The sequence below is a fragment of the Lynx rufus genome, unplaced genomic scaffold (assembly GCF_022079265.1).
Source record: "Lynx rufus isolate CCGP_SWC_20201006 ecotype Redwood Valley unplaced genomic scaffold, mLynRuf1.p SCAF_24, whole genome shotgun sequence".
Classification (NCBI taxonomy): domain Eukaryota; kingdom Metazoa; phylum Chordata; class Mammalia; order Carnivora; family Felidae; genus Lynx; species Lynx rufus.
Window position 1 is genome coordinate 21,448,698 of NW_025814839.1, and position 21,164 is coordinate 21,469,861.

The 21,164-nt window shown below is 46.9% G+C and overlaps 1 protein-coding gene across 1 annotated transcript in view; it reads right to left on the reverse strand.

Annotated features, from left to right (window-relative positions):
- The window catches only part of GRK3 (G protein-coupled receptor kinase 3), a 128,080-nt gene that overhangs the window by 81,100 nt on the left and 25,816 nt on the right, over positions 1–21,164 (reverse strand). The window contains exon 2 of the mRNA XM_047088070.1: positions 20,773–20,849. Coding sequence (XP_046944026.1) covers positions 20,773–20,849 — 77 coding nt within the window. The remainder of the gene's footprint in view (positions 1–20,772; positions 20,850–21,164) is intronic.

Here is a 21,164-nt window from a genome sequence, read left to right on the forward strand (position 1 = left end):
GCTCCGTGCAGGGGCCGCCAGTCCTGAGGGACACCAGTGCCACATCACAGAACAAACTTAGCACGTGGAAGGAAGCCTCCCACTAACCTCAAACACCTGCCCTGCACTGTTACCAGAAAGAAAGTTTTTTTTAAGTTAACTTATTTATTTATTTTGAGAGAGACAGAGACGGACAGCGTGAGCAAGAGAGGGGTAGAGAGGGAGGGAGAGAAAGACACAATCCCAATCAGGCTCCAAACTGTTAGCACAGAGCCCAAGGCGGGGTTTGAAATCATGAAACCATGAGTTCATGACCTGAGCTGAAACCCAGAGTTGGAAGCCTATACAGCTGAGCCACCCAGGCACCCCAAAATTCTTTTTTTTAAGTTTTTATTTATTTGTTTTGAGAGAGAGAGCATGAGCAAGGGGGGGGGGGCAGAGAAAGATGGGGAGAGAGAATCCCAAGCAGGCTCAGCGCTGTCAGCACAAAGCCTGATGTGGGGCTTGAACTCATAAACTGTGAGGTCATGACTGAGCCAAAACCAAGAGTTAGATGCTTAACCGACTGAGCCACCCAGGTGCCCTAAGAAAGAGACTTCTATGGGTACAGCCCATGACATTTCGGGTCTGTTACAGGCACTTTACCTTCTAACACAACATAAAGGGAGGCACAGAATGAACTCTTATTTTCCACCATACTTTATGCACTGCCCGCGTCAGCCGTTTTTCCCCAACACTATACCTCGGAGAGCCCGCTCTCCCGGTCTTGAAGAGCCCCTTGGTCCCTCCTTGCAGCTGCACAGTACTCCATCCTATGGAATGCCATAATCTGTGTAACTTTTTCCCTGATGATGAACGTTTGGGTTGTTGCAAATACTCGGCTCTTGGAAAACCGCTGCACTGAATAACTCTCCCCATACGTCATTTCTCGTGCATTCAAGCATATTTGTAGAATATGTTCCTTAGCGTGAGACTTCTGAGCCAAAGGGCTTTATCGGGGTTCTGTCAGTTTCACAGACCTGGCGGAACCGGCCCCGTGGGCGAAGCACCTGCCTGTCCTCCCCGCAGCAACGGGGCCCAGCACCTGCCCTGAAACCCACAGCCACACCAAAACAGTGTCACCACACTGCAGGCTCTGGCACCAGTTTGAAAGATAAAACAGTTAAGATTTCAGAGTCCCCTCACTTTGCCCTGCTCTTACGTTTTCATACAGTTGAACATCTTTTCGTACGGTCAGGTTCCTTTTATTTCTTTTGCAGTGATCTGTTTTTCTACCACCTTTGCCCATTTTCACCCTGGGTTATGGGTCTTTTGCTCACAGTGTGGAGGGCCTTTCTGAACTGGGGTTCGCTAGTCAGCGCTGCTGTCCGAGGAATCCTTCTGGCTCTCCACCTGTCGGGTCCCTGGCCCCGTCTGGGTGACCTGTGCGCCCATGTCTGGTTCGTCGTCACACTCCTGGAGTTAACAGAAATACCTCTAGCATTTCCCCGTAAACCGGGACTCTGGCCTTTGGAACGGGCAGCTGGCGTCATGTCAGGGAAGGACGCACCTCTTCCGGTGTCAGTGCATGGCAGCTGTCTACCCGGGGGCCCCTCGAGACGGCCTGCCCTTGGGGACTCGTCTCTCTAATCCCAGCACAATGGCCAGGGCTTAATCGGCTCAATAAACTTTTCATTAATTGACTAAGGGGAAAGGGGAGTGTGGCTTGTGGCACAGTCACACATGCTTTTGGGAAGAAGGGAGGCACAAGCCAGGCGTGGAGACATGAATGGGCCAGAGAGAGGCGGGAGGAAGAGCGGCCAGGGGCTCGGAGGTGGGAATTTCAGGCCAGAAGGAGAGGGTGAGACTTCAAACCTGGGCACAGGAAGGCAGCAGAAGGGATGCCGGACGACCCCGGGGAGGCTAGAGCGTGCAGGGGAGGGGTCTTCAGCCTGTGGGCCCAGGGCCCACTGACAAGAATACCGGCACCGCGTCCTGGTCACTGGCACAATAGCTGGTGTTCGCGGAAAGCTTCCAGATGCCCGAAGGCCTGCTGGGGGACGGTCTTTCCTGGAAGTCGGTGATGGTTTTATACAAAAGCGCAACTCTGCTCTCAAATCCAGGTCTGAGGATTTGAGAGTCAGGGCACTCTCCTCAACACGGCAGGCCCTGAACACTGTCACTTACCCTGCCACTGTCACTTCTTACCTCGTGGCTCTCTGCAATGTGACACCCAGCTGCCACCACACTGTCCCAGGTGGACCTCCGTGTCCTTGTCCCATTCCCCGAGCCGACCTCAAAGAGGCACTCGGTGGTGACCCCTAGTTACTAATAGCGCCTCCCTACCTCCACCCCTGAACATCTGTGTGAGGAGGAGAAGACGTTCTCAAAAGGCTTCAAGGCGCCAAAGGACAGAACCGTGACAGTGAACGCCAGGTGGTCAGGCTGCCGCGGCCGACCCGCCGGGGCGAGAAGGCCCACAGCCCGCTGGGGCGGAACCCCAAGCAAGAGCGGCCCGAGCTGCTTTTCGTATGTAATGTGCAATTCAGTGAACGTGAAAGGACTACTCAGGAGAGCAAGGACACCGTCTCTGTGATTACCGTGCCCAAATACACTTTAGCTTTTAACCAGCTGACTACAGTAGTTTGACCACGAAATGACATAGGTGTTTTATAAAGCTATAGACGAAGTTTAAGTGTTTGAAGGCGGTTACACCATCTCCCGGAAGCAGGGATGCAGCCGTGGGAAGCAATGCTGGGCTCCCCCCACCCTCTGTGCAAGGAGGCGATGGAGGGGACGGCTACCACAGCGGCTGCTCCGTGACCCGTCTGCTCCCAACAGCTGTCCGCCTGAGCCCTCCACTTCCGGGGGGGCCATGCACACACCCGGCCCAACGGTGCACAGACGCCCACGGGGGACACAGCGGAGGGGACGGAGGGGACACGGGGTATATGATCGGCGGGCCATTACTTCCCCCCCCCCAGAATACCGTCTCCACACTGAGAGGCAACCACATAATATGTAAACATACTCTTTACACAAGAGGCTGCAAGGAAGAGTTTTCTAGAAATGGCAGTTGAAAGGATTTTGCGCTGAAACAGAGTCAACCAAAGGAAAGAAAAAAAAAAAAAAAAGCCAGGGCCTCAGCTGTGTAAAATACTGAACTAGATGCCGGAGAGTCACAAAGAAGGAAAAGTGTCAGACGTTATCTTTGGTCCCGAGGGATTTAAACTCCAGTTAGGGAACCAGCAGGAAAGAGGAACCTGGTATGACTACATTTTCCACAGTAAGTGCCCAAAACGTGCCACACACAAAAACAGTCAGAAAACGGACTGTTTGTAGTCAGAAATCAGGCGGGGGGTTAAGCTCACCCTCCCACGGGTGGCCCTGGGAGGACAGCCCAGATGCACGTGGAAGACAAAGGCGTTCCACGGAGGGGGACAGAATGCAAAGGAAGGTGAACAGGGACAGCGCGTAACGCTGGTCACTGAAGGTGGCACCAGAGGAAAAAGATGAAGGGAGAAGACAGAGGCCGGTTCTGGTCATTCGAGTGACAGCAGCACGTAGAACCTCATTCATCGTGGGGGATGCGGGAGGGCGTAGAACACGGGCAGGACAGGAGGAAACGGTGTTTCCAGAATACCTCCTAACAGTTAGAAAAGGGACTGCAGAATGAACATAAGAATAGGAGAGCCAGGGGTGCCCTTGGGGGGGCTCAGTCGATTAAGCGTCCGACTCTTGATCTCGGCTCAGATCATGATCTCATGGTTTGTGGGCTCGAGCCCCAAGGGAGGCTCTGCACTGACAGCATGGAGCCTACTTGGGATGTTCTCTCTCCCTCTCTCTCTCTGCCCCTGCCCCTACTCTCTTTCAAAAATAAATAAATAAATAAAGTTAAAAAAAAAAGAAAGAAAAGAAACTAGAATAGCCATCCTGAAAAATATGGGTCAGGGCGTTATCTTAGCTATAAACCAAGGTGGCGGTGGAAATGGGAAAGGAAGGGGGCATGTGTGACAAAGGCAGAGAGGTGTCAAACTGGCGTCACAACTGGGGACCCTGGGTAGCTGGAGAACATCGGTGGTGTTGTTACCATCAATACAAAGGGAGAAGAGGGGTCAGTTTGGAGTGCATGAAGGGGACGGTGAGGGTGTTCATGGACCAGTGTTCTTATGGGAAATTAATCACACTGCCTCGTCCTGGCAACAAGGAGCCACTCGGGGTAGAAACTCCCCACTTCATGCACAGCCGAGCTGGTCGCGTTTCCCCTGAATTCTACCGCTGCCTCATGAGACGTGTCACCTGCATCGTTGGGAAAAACCTCTTAATTAGACTACCCAGCACAGCACAGTCATTGACAGCTTGAGCTATGGAGGGGGCCGATGCCAACCCCGTGAGGTCAAGTCCCGCCCAGCCCATCTTTGTTTGCAAGACTCGTGGCGAGTCATTTCACCTCTGAGTGTCTTCTGTCCTGTAAAATGAGGCCAACGACAGCTTCCACAGGAAGTTATTCTGAAGACTGAGATCGAGATGCAGAGCACTGAGCACCAAAGGGCTGGATAACGGCGGCCATCGCCACCCGGAAGTCCGGACACAAACTCTTTCAGTACCTCTACCTCTTCTGCCTCTTCGGCTTCTGCTGGAAACCGACCACCCCCTTTGCACCACTGTGCAATCAGAGCAGTGATATTTCACACCCAGGGTCTCACAGGTTGCTCCGGTTCCATATAGTTAGCCCATTTTCCCCCCAAGAGCCAAATATTTTAGTTCAGAAATAAAATTCCACTGCAGGGCATAATACAGTAACAAGGGGTGGACTTAACCTCCCACCATAACAACTGGAAAACAGCACAAAATGTATGCAGCCGCTGTTTTCAGGCCTAAAAGGGGCTATGGTCTGTGGGAGAAGGGGAATAAAGAGAAGGGCCCCAGGATGGGCCAGCTCTTGGCCTGGAGGTGCTTTCTGAACCGTGATGTTGGGAGTGCGACCCAAGCAGACCAGGGTGGCCTTGCTGAGCCGAGGGCCCTGGAAGTTCAGGGGATCGAAGGTGCCTGGAAACAGCAAACACATTTAAAAAAGTGAACAGGAATAGCTAACAGACCAGGAGTGGCAACATAACAGACTAGAACATACTCAGTCCGAAAGAAGAAAAAAGCAGAAGAACAACTAGGAAGATGTGAGACGTAAACCCAACTATATTGGTAATTATTTTCCTGTAAATGTTCTAAATATTCTAATTAAAAGGCAGAGATTAGAGGCCAGCTCTACCATGCACACATGAAAGGAGGTGTGGTTATATCCACAGTAGGGAATGCAGACATCAGAACAATCTATCAGGGTGAAAAAGGACGTCTCACCAAGATAAGGAGGGAACATGCGTTAACTGACATTAACAATCACAATGTGCATGCACCTCTCAAGGGGGAGGGGGTCCAGCAATTCCACTCCAGCCACTTACCAAAAAGGAAGGACAGTATCCGTGCAGCAAGATGTGTTCACAACAAGGGGCACCTGGGTGGCGCAGTCAGTTAATTGTCCGACTCTTGATCTCGGCTCAGGTCACGATCTCACAGTTTGGGAGTTCAAGCCCCACACTGGGCTATGTGCTGACCGCACAAGAGCCTGCCTGGGATTCAGTCTCTCCTTCTCTCTGCCCCTTCCCCACTTGTGCATGCTCTCTCTCTCAAAATAAATAAATAAACTTAAAAAAAAAAAAAAACTTTAAAAAGATGTGTTCACAACAAGGATAAAACAGGTAAAAATGTCAATAGTGGTTTCACTCATAATTGCCCCAAACTGGAAGCAATCCCAATGTCCATGAACACTGAATTGTGTTAAGTCCACACGATGGAATACTATTCAGCAAGAAAATAAACCAAGCCCTGAACAATCCACAATATGGATGGCTCTCCAGGAAGGACACTGTGCTTGGGCCAATAAGCCAGACACCAAAGAGTGCATGTTGTTGGACTCTGTTTAAACGTACTTCCAGAAAAGACAAATGTAATCCATTGTGACAAGAGCAGATCAGGGGTTGCCTGGGGCTGGGGTGGGGGGGGGCAGCTGAATACAATGGGGCCAGGATGGTCTCTTTAAAGTGATAGAGGGGCTGGCTGGCTCAGTCCCTTAAGCTGCTGACTCTCGATTAAGGCTCAGGTCATGATCTCATAGTTTGTGAATTTCAGCCCCTGCATTGGGCTCTGAACTCTGCTTCAGATCCTGTCTCCCTCTTTCTGCCGCTGCTGCACTCACGCTTTTTCTCTCTCTCAAAAATAAATAAATGTTTAAAAAATTGAAAAAAAAAAGCGATGGAATTGGTCTATACGTATGGACTGTGGTAATACTTATACCAGTGTACATTTCTGTCAAAAGTCAAACTTGGGGGAAAAAAGGGGGAGGCACCTGGGTGGCTCAGTCCGTTAAGCGTCCGACTTTGGCTCGGGTCATGATCTCCCAGTTTGTGAGTTCGAGCCCTGCATTGGGCTCTGTGCTGATAGCTCAGAGCCTGGAGCCTGCTTCCGATTCTGTGTCTCCCTCTCTGTCCCTCCCCTGCTCGTGCTCTGTCTCCTCTCTCAAAAAAAATAAACATTAAAAAAAAAAAAGTCAAACTCATTACTTAAAATGGATGCATTTTATTGTACGTATATGCTTCTATAAATTTTTTTTTTAGGGGCACCTTGGTGGCTAAGTCGGCTAAGCGTCCGACTTCAGCTCAGGTCATGATCTCATGGTTCGTGAGTTCAAGCCGCACGTCAGTCTCTGTGCTGACAGAGCCTGGAACCCGCTTTGGATTCTGTGTCTCCCCCTCTCTGTCTGCCCCTTCCCTGCTCATGCTCTCTCTCTTTCTCAAGAATAAACATTAAAAAAAATGTTTTTAATTAAAAAAAAAAAAGAACACAAGCATATAGCACAGTTAGCACGAAAGCAAGAAAAAAATCGGTGACGACTGGATCCTTACAGATGTGGTATCTCATGAGGAGGAAGTCAGGTATATTCTGAAAACCATAAATGAGAAGAAACAATGAGAGAAAAAGAAGGGCCCCAAAATCAGTGTTCCCAGTAAAGCTGTTCTGTTTCGGGTTCTTTTCCACCACCACTTCTGAGCCCACTTGCTGGTGTGAGAATAGGAGCCACAAAACAAAACGAATTCCAATTGTCTTAAATAGTCACAAATTGTATGGCAAGCAAATTGGATTCCTGAGAACAAACTCCAAAAGCCAATAATGATTTTTTTTTTTAATGATACTTGCATCCACATTCGAAGCAATGAAAACTTCCATTGGGAAAAAACAAAAACAAAAACAAAAAAAAACACCAATTTCTGTGGAGAATAAGTGCATCTTTCCAAGGTAAGAATGTTTGCTTCTTTTAAAAGTAGCCCTCTTTTCTTTGGGCTCCAGTTATAAATAGTCTCTTTGAGAGACTAGCACAAGTCAGTCTGCCCCACCTCGGCTGGGATTTATTTCTCTTCTGAGCCAGACCTGAAGAATGTTCTCTGCTCCTCAGCGAGCAGAAAGTGATTCAGAGTTGGAACAAAGCTCTAAGCTTACACGGATGACCTCAAAGCATCAGGAAGAATGCAGAGGACGTGTGACAAGAGCCTTCGGCAAGTGACCCTGTGCAGACCAAGTTCCCTTAATTCCTGAGGGGCAGGAACAGACCCGCTGCCCTCTGACCTGAGCCTTTTCTTCCCCTTCTGGCCCTACCTGAACCGTTGGGACACTGTCTCTCCCCCACCCCCTCCCCCCTCTCCCCCTACCCCTTCCCCCCTCTCCCCCCCAAGCCCCTCTCTCTCTCTCACTCTCCCACCGGCTTCACACCATGATTCCTTACAAATCCAGTCGTCAAGGCTGTAACTCCGTGACTCCTCCCGCTGCCTCCAACGCTACCCCACTCACCCAAAGGCCAGAATCACCTCCCGCTTCCACCCTGCCCTCCCAGGCCCGTTTCCATGGCAGCTCGTCTGCTCTGTGAAGGCCTGAGAGAGTGCCAGCCCAGTGGTCTGCCTCTCCTACGTCCCTGCTCACTCTGAGTAAAAGCCGACACCCTCGCGATGGCCTGCAAAGCCTGTCCGACCTCCCCCACCTGGCACTCCCACTCCCACCTTGGCCGCAGCCTCTGGGCCTCCAGGCTGTCTGCCCACCATCGTGGCTCCTGAGTGAGGGTGTCTGCTGAACCCTCAGCCCGGACCTGCTCTCCCCAGATAAATGCACAGGGGCTCGGCTCCCTCACCTCCCCCAGGGATTTGTCCAACTGACCCCTTATAAGCAGTGCCTTCTCGAAACACTCTATCAGAAACGGCCACCAGCACACCCTTCCTCTCTGTGGCTCTGCGAATCTCCATGACCTGTACCAGCATGGGGACAGTATGAGTTTGTCAGCCCGTCTCCCCGGGGTAGGATAGTAGCTCCACGAAGACACAGGCTTCAGAACTGTTCACAGATGCATTCTCACGGTACTTACAAGAATGTGTGTGGCACATGATAAATTTTACTGAACGAATGACTGAGTTTTTAGCAACAGATTTCAAACAAACTCTAATAACCACCCCATAGCACATCTCTGCAATTCCTGGTTTTGACTTTGACTAGAAGTAGAAATACTGACAAAAATCAAGGATGAGGTATAAAAATCCTCAGAAAAAAAGGATTTCCAAAACAGCTAAAACCAGGGGCTATCCTCAGCACACTACCACATGACATTTCGTGATGCGTTTGGAGCTTTTAAAATCCTACAAGGGTTCCGTCATCCCCTTAACTGTCGGTTCTGAAAGCTGATGGACAGTTTTCCCAATAGAGGTGATGCTTCCTGGATCCCTGGCATTCTCTAGCAACACATATGAAGACCCCACATTTGCTAATATTGCTAGAGCACACACACGCTTCCCCGAACGTACGTGGACCCTGCCAGGGAGAAAGCTATAAGGTTGAGTCAGCTACAGAGGCCTGGGTGGCTAGGCTTCCCTCTTGGCTAAGAGAGTAGCCTGTCCACACTCGCCTTGGGATTTAAACACGTGCCTCCTAGACATCACCGGGAGTCCCTTCCATGAATCGCTGGGACTCCCTGGGAGTAGTAACCACACTTCACTGGCACCTTCGATATTGACAGGCCAGAGGTCTGTGCGCGTCATACACGTTCTTTCGAAGGGTGAGCTGGCCGGGGGTGGGAAGCCTGACGTGGTCTTTATCTTCCCCCGTGTGCCTTTTTTGTTTAAAGAGATCTTTCTAGTACAGCACTTGATCAAAACATATTCGACTGTGAATGTCTCATTTCGCAAAGCATATAAGTACATCTGCTACAGAAAGATCTTTGTGCACTGTCCCCAAATTCTGGATTTTAGCATCATTATATATTAAATAGGAATTGTAGGGTTGATATGTTATTTAAAAAAAAAAAAAAAAAGAGGCACTTCATCTCCATGTGAATTTCCACACTAACTTTTCCTGGTGACAGACAGACAGAACTTCCAATCCAGGCTTTGCCTCTTGGGGGGTGCGCGAACTTGGTCACATTCCTTTACCCAGCATGTGAAATGCTCAGGGCAGTGTTTTGCACACAGGGAGCCATCGCCGTCTCAAACTAAAAGGGATTCCTACAAAGCAGGCTCAGAAGAAATCAGGGAGAATTAAATAGCAATTTAAGAGATCACAGATTGGGGCACCTGGGTGGCTCAGTCCGTTAAGTGACTGACTTGGGTTCAGGTCATGATCTCGCGGTTCCAACCCCGTGCTGGGCTCTGCGCTGACAGCTCAGAGCCTGGAGCCTGCTTTGAATTCTGCGTTTCCCTCTCTCTCTGCCCCTCCCCCTCTGATATTCTGTCTCTCTCCCTCTCTCTCTCTCTCTCAAAAATAAATAAACATTAAAAAAAAACTTTTAAAGATCACGGATTGCCAGGCGGCAGATCAGGGGTCTAGCCATCCTACCGCGGCGTTCCTATCGTTCTAGTGATTAGCAGATGCCAAAGTACTGTGTTATTCCAGTAAAACGTAGCTGTTCTCAATTTTTCTTGGAAGTGATCATTCTGGCTGATCTGCAAACCTGAAGATCTTTAAAGCTTTAAAAAGGAAAGCTTTAAGAGCTTTAAAAAGGAAAACCAGGGGTGTTTGAGTGGCTCAGTTGGTTAAGCGTCCAACTTCAATTCAGGTCATGATCTCGTGGTTCATGAGTTCGAGCCTCGAGTCGGGCTCAGGGCTGACAGCTCGGAGCCTAGAGCCTGCTTCAGATTCTGTGTCTCCCTCTCTCTCTGCTCCTCCTCTAGTTGTACTCTCTCTCAAAAATGAATATTAAAAAAAAAAAAAAAGGAAAACCAGCCTTAATAAACTTAAAAAAAAAAAAAGGTATTTTCAGGCTCTTTGAAAGCTGCCTCAAATATCGCGGACGTCCCAAATACTTAGAGTGGCAGAGTGTGCCTGCAGGGCAGGTGGTAGCCCCCAGCTCAGGCAGGGTCCTATGGGAGGAGCCGGGTAGATACCCAGCCTGCATGAGGCCAGCACAGGTAAGAAGTCAGCTGGAAAGACAGCCTGCCAGTAACAGGCAAGATGAAAATGTGCAGAATCGGTGCCCCTAACTTTCCCGAGTTGCCTGTTGCTGCCTCGCCTTTTCAATTGAAAATCCAATTAGCTGTGCTTAGTCAAGTGTTTATCTCTGCTTTTTGAAAGTTTAAGTGGATCTTTAACTCTTTCACTGGCTAAAAGTCTCCACAAAGGCATGTATAATTGATGCAGCACTGAATGGGGCCCTAGGTTTTTCTTCTCCGTGGTGGTTGGTTGCTCTCCTCTAGAGAAAGATATGATGGGGTGGGAGCCCAACTCTGTGACCCTCAATCAGGGCTGTTTGTAGGGGGAAGAGCCCTCGCAGGGGCAGAAACACCCACTTCCAAACAAAGCTGGGCACAAAAACGGGGAGACAGAGATTGAAGCTGGTTCCCAGGTTCAGATTCCCCTCATTATAACCAAATGCAAAAAGATTCAATTTGCTATCATTTAACCCTGGCCTTTGAGTAAGGAGTTGGAGGGCTACAAGGTTTTTGGCAGATTTTAACCATCTATTTTGTTTTGAAGAACAGAACACTTCAAGCAATACTTTTATAAATTTAAAAAAAAAAATTGATTGGAATCCCTGGTCTTTGAAATTAACAAAAGAATAATACTAAAATGTTTTATTCTGTGTTGTTTGTGGGTTTTTTTTTAACTATTTCAGTGGTCTTATATAATATCGATTTTTTAATAGGTACCCATGACATATCTGTGTCCATCTTTGTTTTTATAGAAACTGCTCAAAAATCTATTTGAAAGGCAGTAGTTTTTATTTTTCTAATGTACTCTTTCTATAATGAAACATATACTTTTGTCTCCAAAGCTCATAACAAGTATATTTCTTATGCCTTAACCCCAAGGTGCCAAATACAGTATATGCATTCTTGCTACATAAACGTTCTTTGAAATCATGCTAAATGTATTTGAGACCAACATAAGAAATATTTAAGAAATCAAAGTGAAAAGTAAAAACTGAAAAGGAAAGGCACCAGAATGGAAAGAAAGAAAGAAGTAAAATTGTTTTTATTCAGAGACAAGATTCTCTATGGGGAAAATCCTAAGGAATTCACACGCACGCGTGTGCACACGTGCATGCACACGCACCTATGCACAAATCTCTAGAATTAATAAACTAGTTCATCAAGATGGCAGGATCCAAGGTCACCGTACAAAAACCCATTCTATTTCCACGTGCTAGTGATGAAGAGCCAAAAATGAAATTAAGGAAACAAGTCCGTTCAAAATAGCACCAAAAAACATGAAAATACTTGGGAATAAATGTAATGTGACGCAAGAGACTGAAAGCCACAAAGCATGCCTAAGAGAAATTAGAGATGACCTAAATAAATGCAGAGACATTTCATTTTCATGGATCGGCATACTTCATGCTGTTAAAATGGCCATTCTCTCCACGTTGATCTGTAGATATAACATAATCCCTATGGAAATCCCAGCAGAATTTTTTTTTTTTTTTGCAGAAATTGAAAATCTGATGTTAAGATTCGTATCAAAATGTAAAGGATTCAGAATAGCCAAAAACAATTCTGAAAAAAAAAAATGTAGAAAGAAAGAAAAAAGAATAAAGTGGGAGGATTTTTATTTCCTGATTTCAAAACTTACCCCAAAGCTACAGTAATGAGGACAGTGTGGCACTGGCCTAAGGCAGAGATCAATGGAACAAAATTGAGAGTCCAGAATAAATCCATTTTATGGTCAATTAATTTTCAACAAAGGTGCCAGGACAATTCAATGTGGAAAAGAAATGTTTTTTCAACAAATGCATCCAGACAATTGGATATCTACATGCAAAAAAAAAAAAAAAAAAAAAAAGATGAACTTAAACCCTTATCTCACATCATACGCAAAAACTAACTCAAAAATCAACCAAAGACCTAAATGTGACAGCTAACATGATAGAACATCTAGAAGAAAACTAGAAGAAAATCTTCATGGCATTCAGGTAGGCAGAAAAGTTCCTAGATATGACCCAAAAGTACAATTTTTAAATAACATACCCTTAAGATACCCTTATCTCACAAATATGCAAAAACTAACTCAAAAATCAACCAAAGACCTAAATGTGAGAGCTAAAATGATAGAACATCTAGAAGAAGAATAGAAGAAAATCTTCATGGCATTCAGGTAGGCAGAAAGTTCCTAGATATGACACAAAAGTACAATTTTTAAAAATGTATGAATTGGGTTTCATCAGAATTAAAACGTTCGGTGCTTCAGAAGTCACCATTAAGAAATGAGAAAATCAATTTCTTAAATGGACCGAAAGATTTCAATAGGCACTTCACCAAAGATATAAGAAGGCTAATTAGCCCAATCACGTTCAGGGCCACTAATGGTTAGGGAAATACAAATCAAGACCACAATGAAACATCACTTCACACCCACAAGAATGGCTTTGACCAGAAAGACAACAGCAAGCCTGGATGAGGTTATGGCAAGCCTGGTCCTCCAGAACCTGACGGTGAGAATGTCAAGTAGTGCAGTCTCTTTGCAAAACAACAGCGATTTCTGAAAAGGTTAACCCTGAATTTGTCAGATATCCCAGCAGTTCCGAAGCTCCTAGTTAGACACCTAAGAGAGATGGAAACAGGTGTCCACACTGGCACATGACCACTCACAGCAGCATCGTTTGTAACAAACAGTGGGAGTAATCTGAGTGTCCATCAACCAACTGTCGAGTGGATAACAAATTCTGTGGTCTATCCATAGGATGGAATATTAATTCAGCCACAGAAGGGTTGGTGAAGGATGGGTACGCGCAGTGTGGTTGAGCCTCCAAAATCTTATGCTAAATGAAAGAAGCCAGAACCAAAAGACTACGGTCTACATATGGCAGGCTTCCGCTGGCACAAACGGGAGTCAGTGTGATAAACGGAGATGATCCGGTGGCAATAGGTGACGTAATGTTACATAAGCCAGGTTGTTCTTCCTACACGAGGGTAACATTTGCATACTTCATGAATTAAGTACCTATTTTGGAGTCTCCTTATAATCAGACACACTGCCCTCTAATGAGACTGGCTAGGCAGACAGGAGTTAAGTAGATTGTCGACAGACAGATGGAATTTATCAAAAGCCATGCGCCTCACTTGCATATGATGAGATTATTTCAGTGTATCTTACTGAAGAAAATGGTAACAAAATCTTAACCCCAATTGGTAAAGTGGTCTGTCTTTCAATAATCGGTATCTCTTTAAAACCATTCTTCAGATAAGCCAAACCAAGAACACTGTGTCCTTACTGAAATGAGTATAGGTTTTACTGATAGCAAATTAGGAATCAGCATAACTGATGTCTGTTAAGACATACAATTTCTGTTTAAGAAGGAGAAAAGGAGGATAAAAGCAGCCTGTCACTTAATCTTTTTTATTCTGAAAACTGGCAATTAAAAACAAAGACTTGGCGGGGACGCCTGGGGGGCTCAGTTGGTTAGGCTTCGGACTTCAGCTCAGGTCATGATCTCACAGTTCATCAGTTCAAGCCCCGCGTCAGGCTCTGGGCTGACAGCTCAGAGTCTGGAGCCTGCTTCGGATTCTGTGTCTCCGTCTCTCTGCCCTTCCCCCACTCGTTCTCTCTCTCATTCTCTCTCTCTCAAAACTAAATAAACATTAAAAAAAAATAAAAACAAAACAAAAACAAAGACAGGGCGCCTGGGTGGCTCGGTCGGTTAAGCCAAGTCATGATCTCAGCTCAAGTCACGATCTCACGGTTTGTGAGTTTGAGCCCCACATCGGGCTCTGCGCTGACAACGGGGAGCCTGCTTGGAATTCTCTCTCCCTCTCTCTCTCTCTGCCCCTCCCCACTCATGCTCTCTCTCTCTCAAAATAAATAAACTTAAAAAATAATAAAATGAAAACAAAGACTTAAGCATCTACCCTGTTTTCTAGTGCTGTGTAACAAACCACCACAAACTCGGTGACTTGAAAGCACCACTCCTTCCTGACTCACAATTTTTGAGGACACAAGTCCTGGCAGGCTCCTGGGTTTCCCGTTTAGGGGCTCACAAGGCCCAAATCAAAGTTTTGGCAGGCTGGGGACTTATCAAGAGGCTCCCGGGGTCAGGCGCATTCAACCTCATGCAGGTTGCTGGCAGAATTCAGTTCCTATGGTCGTGGGACTCAGGTCCTGGCTTCCTGGTCGGCTCCTAGCCGACACCCACCGTCTTCTCACGTGGTCCCCTCCACCTGCAGAGTTGGGAAAGCCATGTCCAATCATTCTTGTGCTTTGCTCTCTCTGACTTCCTCTTCTGCCAGCCTGAGGAAATTCTCTGCTTTTTAAAGGGCTGGTGTGAGTAGATTAAGCCCACCCGGAACACAGTCCTGGTTTCCTCTGTAAAATCTCTTTCGCTGGGTTACTTGCGGGAGTGACGTCATGAGGCCAAAGTCACGGGCCTCGCCTTCAAGTTCGGCCAACTGCACCTGCCTTTTCCTGAACTATATTTAAAGGCAACCAAATAGCCCTCGTGGATGAGCAGCGATAATAAATATGGAAAGAATGGCATAATCAGAACCCCCCCTCCCCCCGCCAATCTGGCAACTTCCTAAAAAAAAATAACTGATTTAGGCAACCAGTGTCAATGAAAATGAAACGCATGGCAGACGACAGCGTAATGAGGAGCTGACAACTGACCACATCTGAACTCACTTTAGAGACAGCACTGCAGAGCGATAGCTCCGTGTCATGTGCTTCCTGCCACAAAGTGCACAGCGCCACCTGCAAAGCACTCTTGCCACAAAAGTCGAACCAATCTAATAAGCTGTTAGAGCTAACTTCCAATTTACAGGAAATACAGAAAACTGAAGTGTAATTTAAATAATCCCATGAAGAAGCAAAGAGAAAAATTCAGAATGTGGAACATTCTACAATACAACGGGCCCAGTTTCTTCAAGAAGTCCGTTACCTGTGTGTGGGAAGGGGAGGGGAGGAGGGGGAAACACCTGTTCTAGATTAAAAGAGACATTATTACCAACTACAATATAAGAACATTATTTGGACCCTGAATCAAACAAACCAAGAGTAGAAGGGCATTTTTAAGTTACTCAGAAAAAATGTGGGGGTGCCTGAGTGGCTCAGTGGGTTGAGCGTCTGACTTGAATTTGGCTCAGGTCATGGTCCCGGGGATCATAGGATCAAGCCCTGCATCAGGCTCCAAGTTAAGCATAGGGCCTGCTTGGGATTCTCTCTCTCTCTCTCTCTCTCTCTCTCTGTCTGTGTCCCCCTGCCCCCGCTACTCAAATTCTCTCTCTCTAAAAGAAAAAAAAAAAAACTAAAGAAAAAATATAAATATAGACTTGGAATTACAGTAAGAACCATAATCAGATATTAAACTAAGAATCATCATTTTCTTTTCTCTTTTTTTTTAAATATTTATTCTGGGGAGAGCACAAGTGGGGGAAGGGCAGAGAGAAGGGGACAGAGAATCTGAAGTGGGCTCTGTGCTGACAGCAGTGAGCCCAATGGGGGGCGCAAACTCATGAACCGCGAGATCATGACCTGAGCTGAAGTCAGATGCCCAATCAACTGAGCCACCCAGGTGCCCCAAGAATCATCGTTTTCATTGGTTGGGGTAGAGACTAAAGTTGTATAAGAAAACATTCGTAGTCTTTACAGATGGATATAGGGCTGAAACTCTAAAAAGAGTTTGCTAATTGCTTAAAATATTTTGGCAGGGGTGCCTGGGTGGCTCAGTTGGTTAAGCATCAGACTCTAGACTTCAGTCAGGTCATGATCTCACGGTTCGTGAGTTCAAGCCCCACATCGGGCTCTGTGCTGACACTGCAGAGCCTGCTTGGGATTCTCTCTCTCTCTCCCTCTCTTTCTTTCTCTGTCTCTCCCCTGTTTGCACAATCTCTCTCTCTCTCTCTCTCTCAAAATAAATAAACTTAAAAAATATATATTTTGGTAGCCATGCAAAGAGAGGATGAACAAGGAAAATGTTGTAAAATAAAAAATCTGGCTGGCAAACATATATGGGGGGTTATTAGTCTAGTTTTGGGCATAACTAGATATTTTTATTTTAATTTTTATTTATTTATTTATTTATTTAGAGAGACAGCATGCATGCAAGTGGGGGAGGAGCAGAGAGAGAGGAATAGAGAATCCAACGCAGGATCCATACCAGCACAGAGCCCAACGTGGGGCTCGATCTCAGGACCCTGAGATTATGACCTGAGCCAAAATCGAAAGTTGGACGCTTAAACCCGGGCACCCCCACATTTTTTGAGTAACTTAAAAATGCCCTTCTACTCTTGGTTTGTTTGATTCAGGGTCCAAATAATGTTCTTATATTGTAGTTGGTAATAATGTCTCTTTTAATCTAGAACAGGTGTTTCCCCCTCCTCCCCTCCCCTTCCCACACACAGGTAACGGACTTCTTGAAGAAACTGGGCCTGCTGTATTGTAGAATGTTCCACATTCTGAATTTTTCTCTTTGCTTCTTCATGGGATTATTTAAATTACACTTCCGTTTTCTGTATTTCCTGTAATTATAATTTATAATTATAAAAAATTATAAATTTTTATAATAAACAATTTCATTTCAGGGCTTTCATTCACAGAGCATCTGCTGAGAACCAATCCCTGTGTTAAGGGCTTTGCAGACATTTCTTGCTGCATCCTCACAACTGCCTTATGCAGCAGATAATATTTTCACCCCCCCCCCCCTTCATAGCTCAGAAAACTTAACGAAACATCAACCAGTTTGGGGTATAGCCAACAGGCCGGCGCATCGCCCGTCATCTCAACAAAGCTTCGGAGACTGAGTATATGACTGAGACTGAGTAAACTTTTCCATTTCACAAAGCGTTTCTGCACGCGGGCTGCAGCACAGGTTGGCGGGCAGCTCCCCCAAACCAGGCGCTAACCTCAGCACAGGGGAGGGCGGGAGGTGCCGGACGAGAGAAAAGGGGCTGATTGATAGGCAGGGGATACACGGTGAAAGGGAAACAACAGAACGACAGAAAATCAACAAGTTGGTGACACATGGAGGCAGTCATGGAAAGGGGCGGATGGAACAGATGGGAGAAACAAAGGCAAAAGGCAGTGGGCGGGGAGGGGGGGGTGAGGGGGAGCGAAATGGGAAGAAAAGAAGACCTAGAGAGCAGGACAGATTCACTCCAACCACAGGCCACCTTCCGTCCTGCCCCCATCCCTCACACCAGCTGAAAAGGAGAACCCTACAGGGCAGGAGGAAGGACCAGACGGACACTGAATGCACAGCGATGTCCAGACGTAACTACAGACGTGTGTTTGGCGATGTTACCACGCACTCTTGTCTCCCCATCCCGCCCCCCCCCGCCCCCCGTCCCATGATTGCTGCTCTTTCCTGTGACCTTCCAAGTTCAGACCTAGCTTCCTCTGCCCAGCTCCAAGCTCACGAAGGGAAAGGAAGGGAAGAGGAAGGAATCATTTATTCATTTAAGCAACTTTTAAATTCTTCAAAATAGCTTCACCGAGAGAATTCACAGGCCATCAGTGCCCAAGGAAGCTGCTCGCGGGGCAGAACCTGTGTGACTGAGGCCAGGACGCAAGGCCACCTTAATGCCAGTAAGGGCCTCCGATCAAGGGCCCCTGGGGTCATCTTCGGGTAAGGGTTGGATCAAAACAATGGGAAGGAAAGACATGTCTGGGGGCCTGCATGTGTGTTGCGGGGACGGCGGACAGGAGCGGGGTGAGGATCAGAAAACACAACGGGAGAAATAACCTTCAGTGCATTTCACAGACTGGCACGAGAGCACAGGCGACAGCGGGTTCGTCACAATCTTCCAGTGTGCCTTAGTAACAGGGAACCACCCGCTCGCATCACAGGTTGAGAAACACCTTCCTCTCGTAGCAGCATTATGTATAATAGGCAAAAAGTGGAAATAACCCAAACATCCGCCGACGGATGAATGGATGAACAACACGCGCACAGCCACATCTTATGGAATATCACCGAGCACAAAAAGGAATGAAGTGCCCGCACATGCCACCACACGGAGGAACCTTTAAAATATGAGAGAAGCCCCATGCAAAGGCCACGCGTCGTCTGATTCCATCCGGGAGGAATGTCCACGCTGGGTGAATCCACAGGGGCAGGAATCAGATCAGTGGTATCTCGGGGTGGGGGTGGGGGTGTTGATGGGTATGGAGCCTCTTCTGGGGGTATTGGAAACGTTCTAAGATGAGGCTGGGTTCAGGGCTGCACGACTCTGTGAACACGCTAAAAACTGCTGAACTGCACACGTGAAACGAGAGAGACGCCGTGGCAAGTAGCTCTTAACAGAGCTGTAGACCTATTTTTAAATTTCAACTAATAAATAAGGCATTTCTTTCTTCCATTGTTTCCCAAAGACACGAATTTCTCTCTCGTTACCGTGAGAGTTTTGTTTTCCGTTCTTTCGTACAAAAGCAGAAGCAAAGCGGGGGGGGGGGGGCGTTTATTTATATAGATGACAGTTAACTCAACGCCGTGAACGCAAGGAGAAGCAGCAACGAAGCATGAGATGAAAGTCAAACTCTTTCGACCGCTCCGTTCCGTAGCCAAATCGCGACGCTCGACGCTCAGGATGTAAGATTTCTAGGTAGCTACGGGCCACTAGCTTTCCACACATTGTGCTCTGAGAACAGATGGGGCAGTACTCCACCTGCTTCTCCGGGGAACGGCATCCAGCTTTTCACCACTGAATGTCAGGGGCTGTGAAAGCAGCTCTATCGCCTGCATAGATGGCTAAGTTTTGGAGGCTAGCTAAAAAGTCTGCCAAAACCCGAAGGCTTTTCTGCACCGGTTTCTACTTTAGTTGAACACAAGAGAGCATCATGCCGCTTTCTTAAAAAAAACAAAACACAAAAAACTATCCAGTTCTCACAGGGTGACCCTCAGCAGTACATTTTATATCCATTGTTTCCTTTCCAAGAGCCTTTACAGAATGGCTGGACAAGGAGAACTACAAATCAGAATAAGTCACTTCACCGACCTGAGTCTATGACTCCTTACTTATAAGGAGGAGGGCTGCCCACAATTACTTCCAAGGATATTCAGTCTCAAGGGGATCGGTCATTGTGGGTCTGTGAATCATGGAGACAGGACTAAATGCAGAAACGGAGTTCCAGGAAACTTTTGTATAACCAGTTTCTTGCAATTTTAATAAAGTCATTTCCTCGAGTATTAAAGTCATTTAAAAATGATGCCACAGTTCCTCGGCAAATCTTATCTGAGTAATTGTGGGAGGCAACTAAAGGGAAGGAAAGAAGGTTCCAATTCTCTCGTATTCAGCTAAGGTGATTTCATGTGAAATCCTGGAATTATCTGTTTATCACATTACTATGGGCAGATTAACAAAATACCCAGCTGGCAGGCCAAACGATGAATCCTATCTGAGTTGAGAATAAAAATATAGTGTAGGAAACTTCTGGACAGCAGGAACGGATTTGGGGGGATGAAAAAAAGAAAGTATGTGGACTCCAGCTCTTATCTAACCTCTAAACAAACTGCCAGCCCTTCGGAAGCATAATACTCCAATGCTCCCCAAGCCTTGGAACCTCACACTAGAGCTATTCCTGTCCAGTCCTAACTTCTCCAAGCACTAGCTGCTGGTAATCGGAGAACACGCCTATACATCCACACACTTGCTCCGGCCAAGCCCAGCACTGCCCAGATCTGGGTACCAGCTAGAGAGAAATGGATCCTTGACCTCTATGCACACAACAGGAGAGTCCTGGTGACCTGCTAAGTAAGGCTCAGGGATAAGCTTTACTTACTGAATGGAGCCTCAGGGATAAGAGTAATTGATGGGGAACTGACAATAAGGAGCAGTGTGTAAAGCCTGTCAGCCAGCGAAAACCGATGAGATCAAGTGCGCCAGCCCCACACTTTGCAAGGAGCCGGCCAAACACAGGAGTGCAATATGTTTATGAAGACACGGGACACCTCCTTGCGATCACGGAGAGTACAACAGCAGTGAGGAAAGGTGGGGACCTCAGAAGTGGGTCCGAAACCCAGAGCACTTCTTTCTGGTTACCAACTACCCAATCCTTTGATTTGGCAACCCCCAAACTGCCTTAAACCCTCGAATCGAGCTAGTCTGTCTCCCAAGAGCTTATTCACAAGGTCTGTTAGTAGGGATGGAAGTAACCATTACGTATCTTATTGCTACATGAAATGTCCTTCATTCCCAGCCAGAGCTATAAAAGCATAGAAAGCACGAAAGGCTGCATTTACACATAACTGTGATGCCACCTGAAACCACTATTAGACTGTATGCCAAATGAGTAAGTGGGACTTACCAATTTTCTGGTTAAAAATCTTGTCAAAGGTTATTTCATTTCTCTCCTGGAGGTACTTCTGCATCACACTCCGGATACTAAAAGAGAAGAGGGACACGGTTTTAACGGTGACAGCCTGCATCATGAGAAACCATCCCTAGTGTGGACAATACGTGAATGTCTTAACTCAAGGATGCTGGCTGGAGAGAGCCCTCTTACTGACAGCCGTGATCGCACGGTCGGCTGACTACACTTAAAGCTGGGAGCATCATGGCTCCAGCTGGTATCCTGTCCTGTGACTCAGGGCCAACCTGACGTGTAGACATGGACCAAAAATAACCCCAGGGCTGTGGGAACGCTCACCCTCAACACCACCGTTCTCAAAATACATACAAGTGTGCGCGCACATGTGA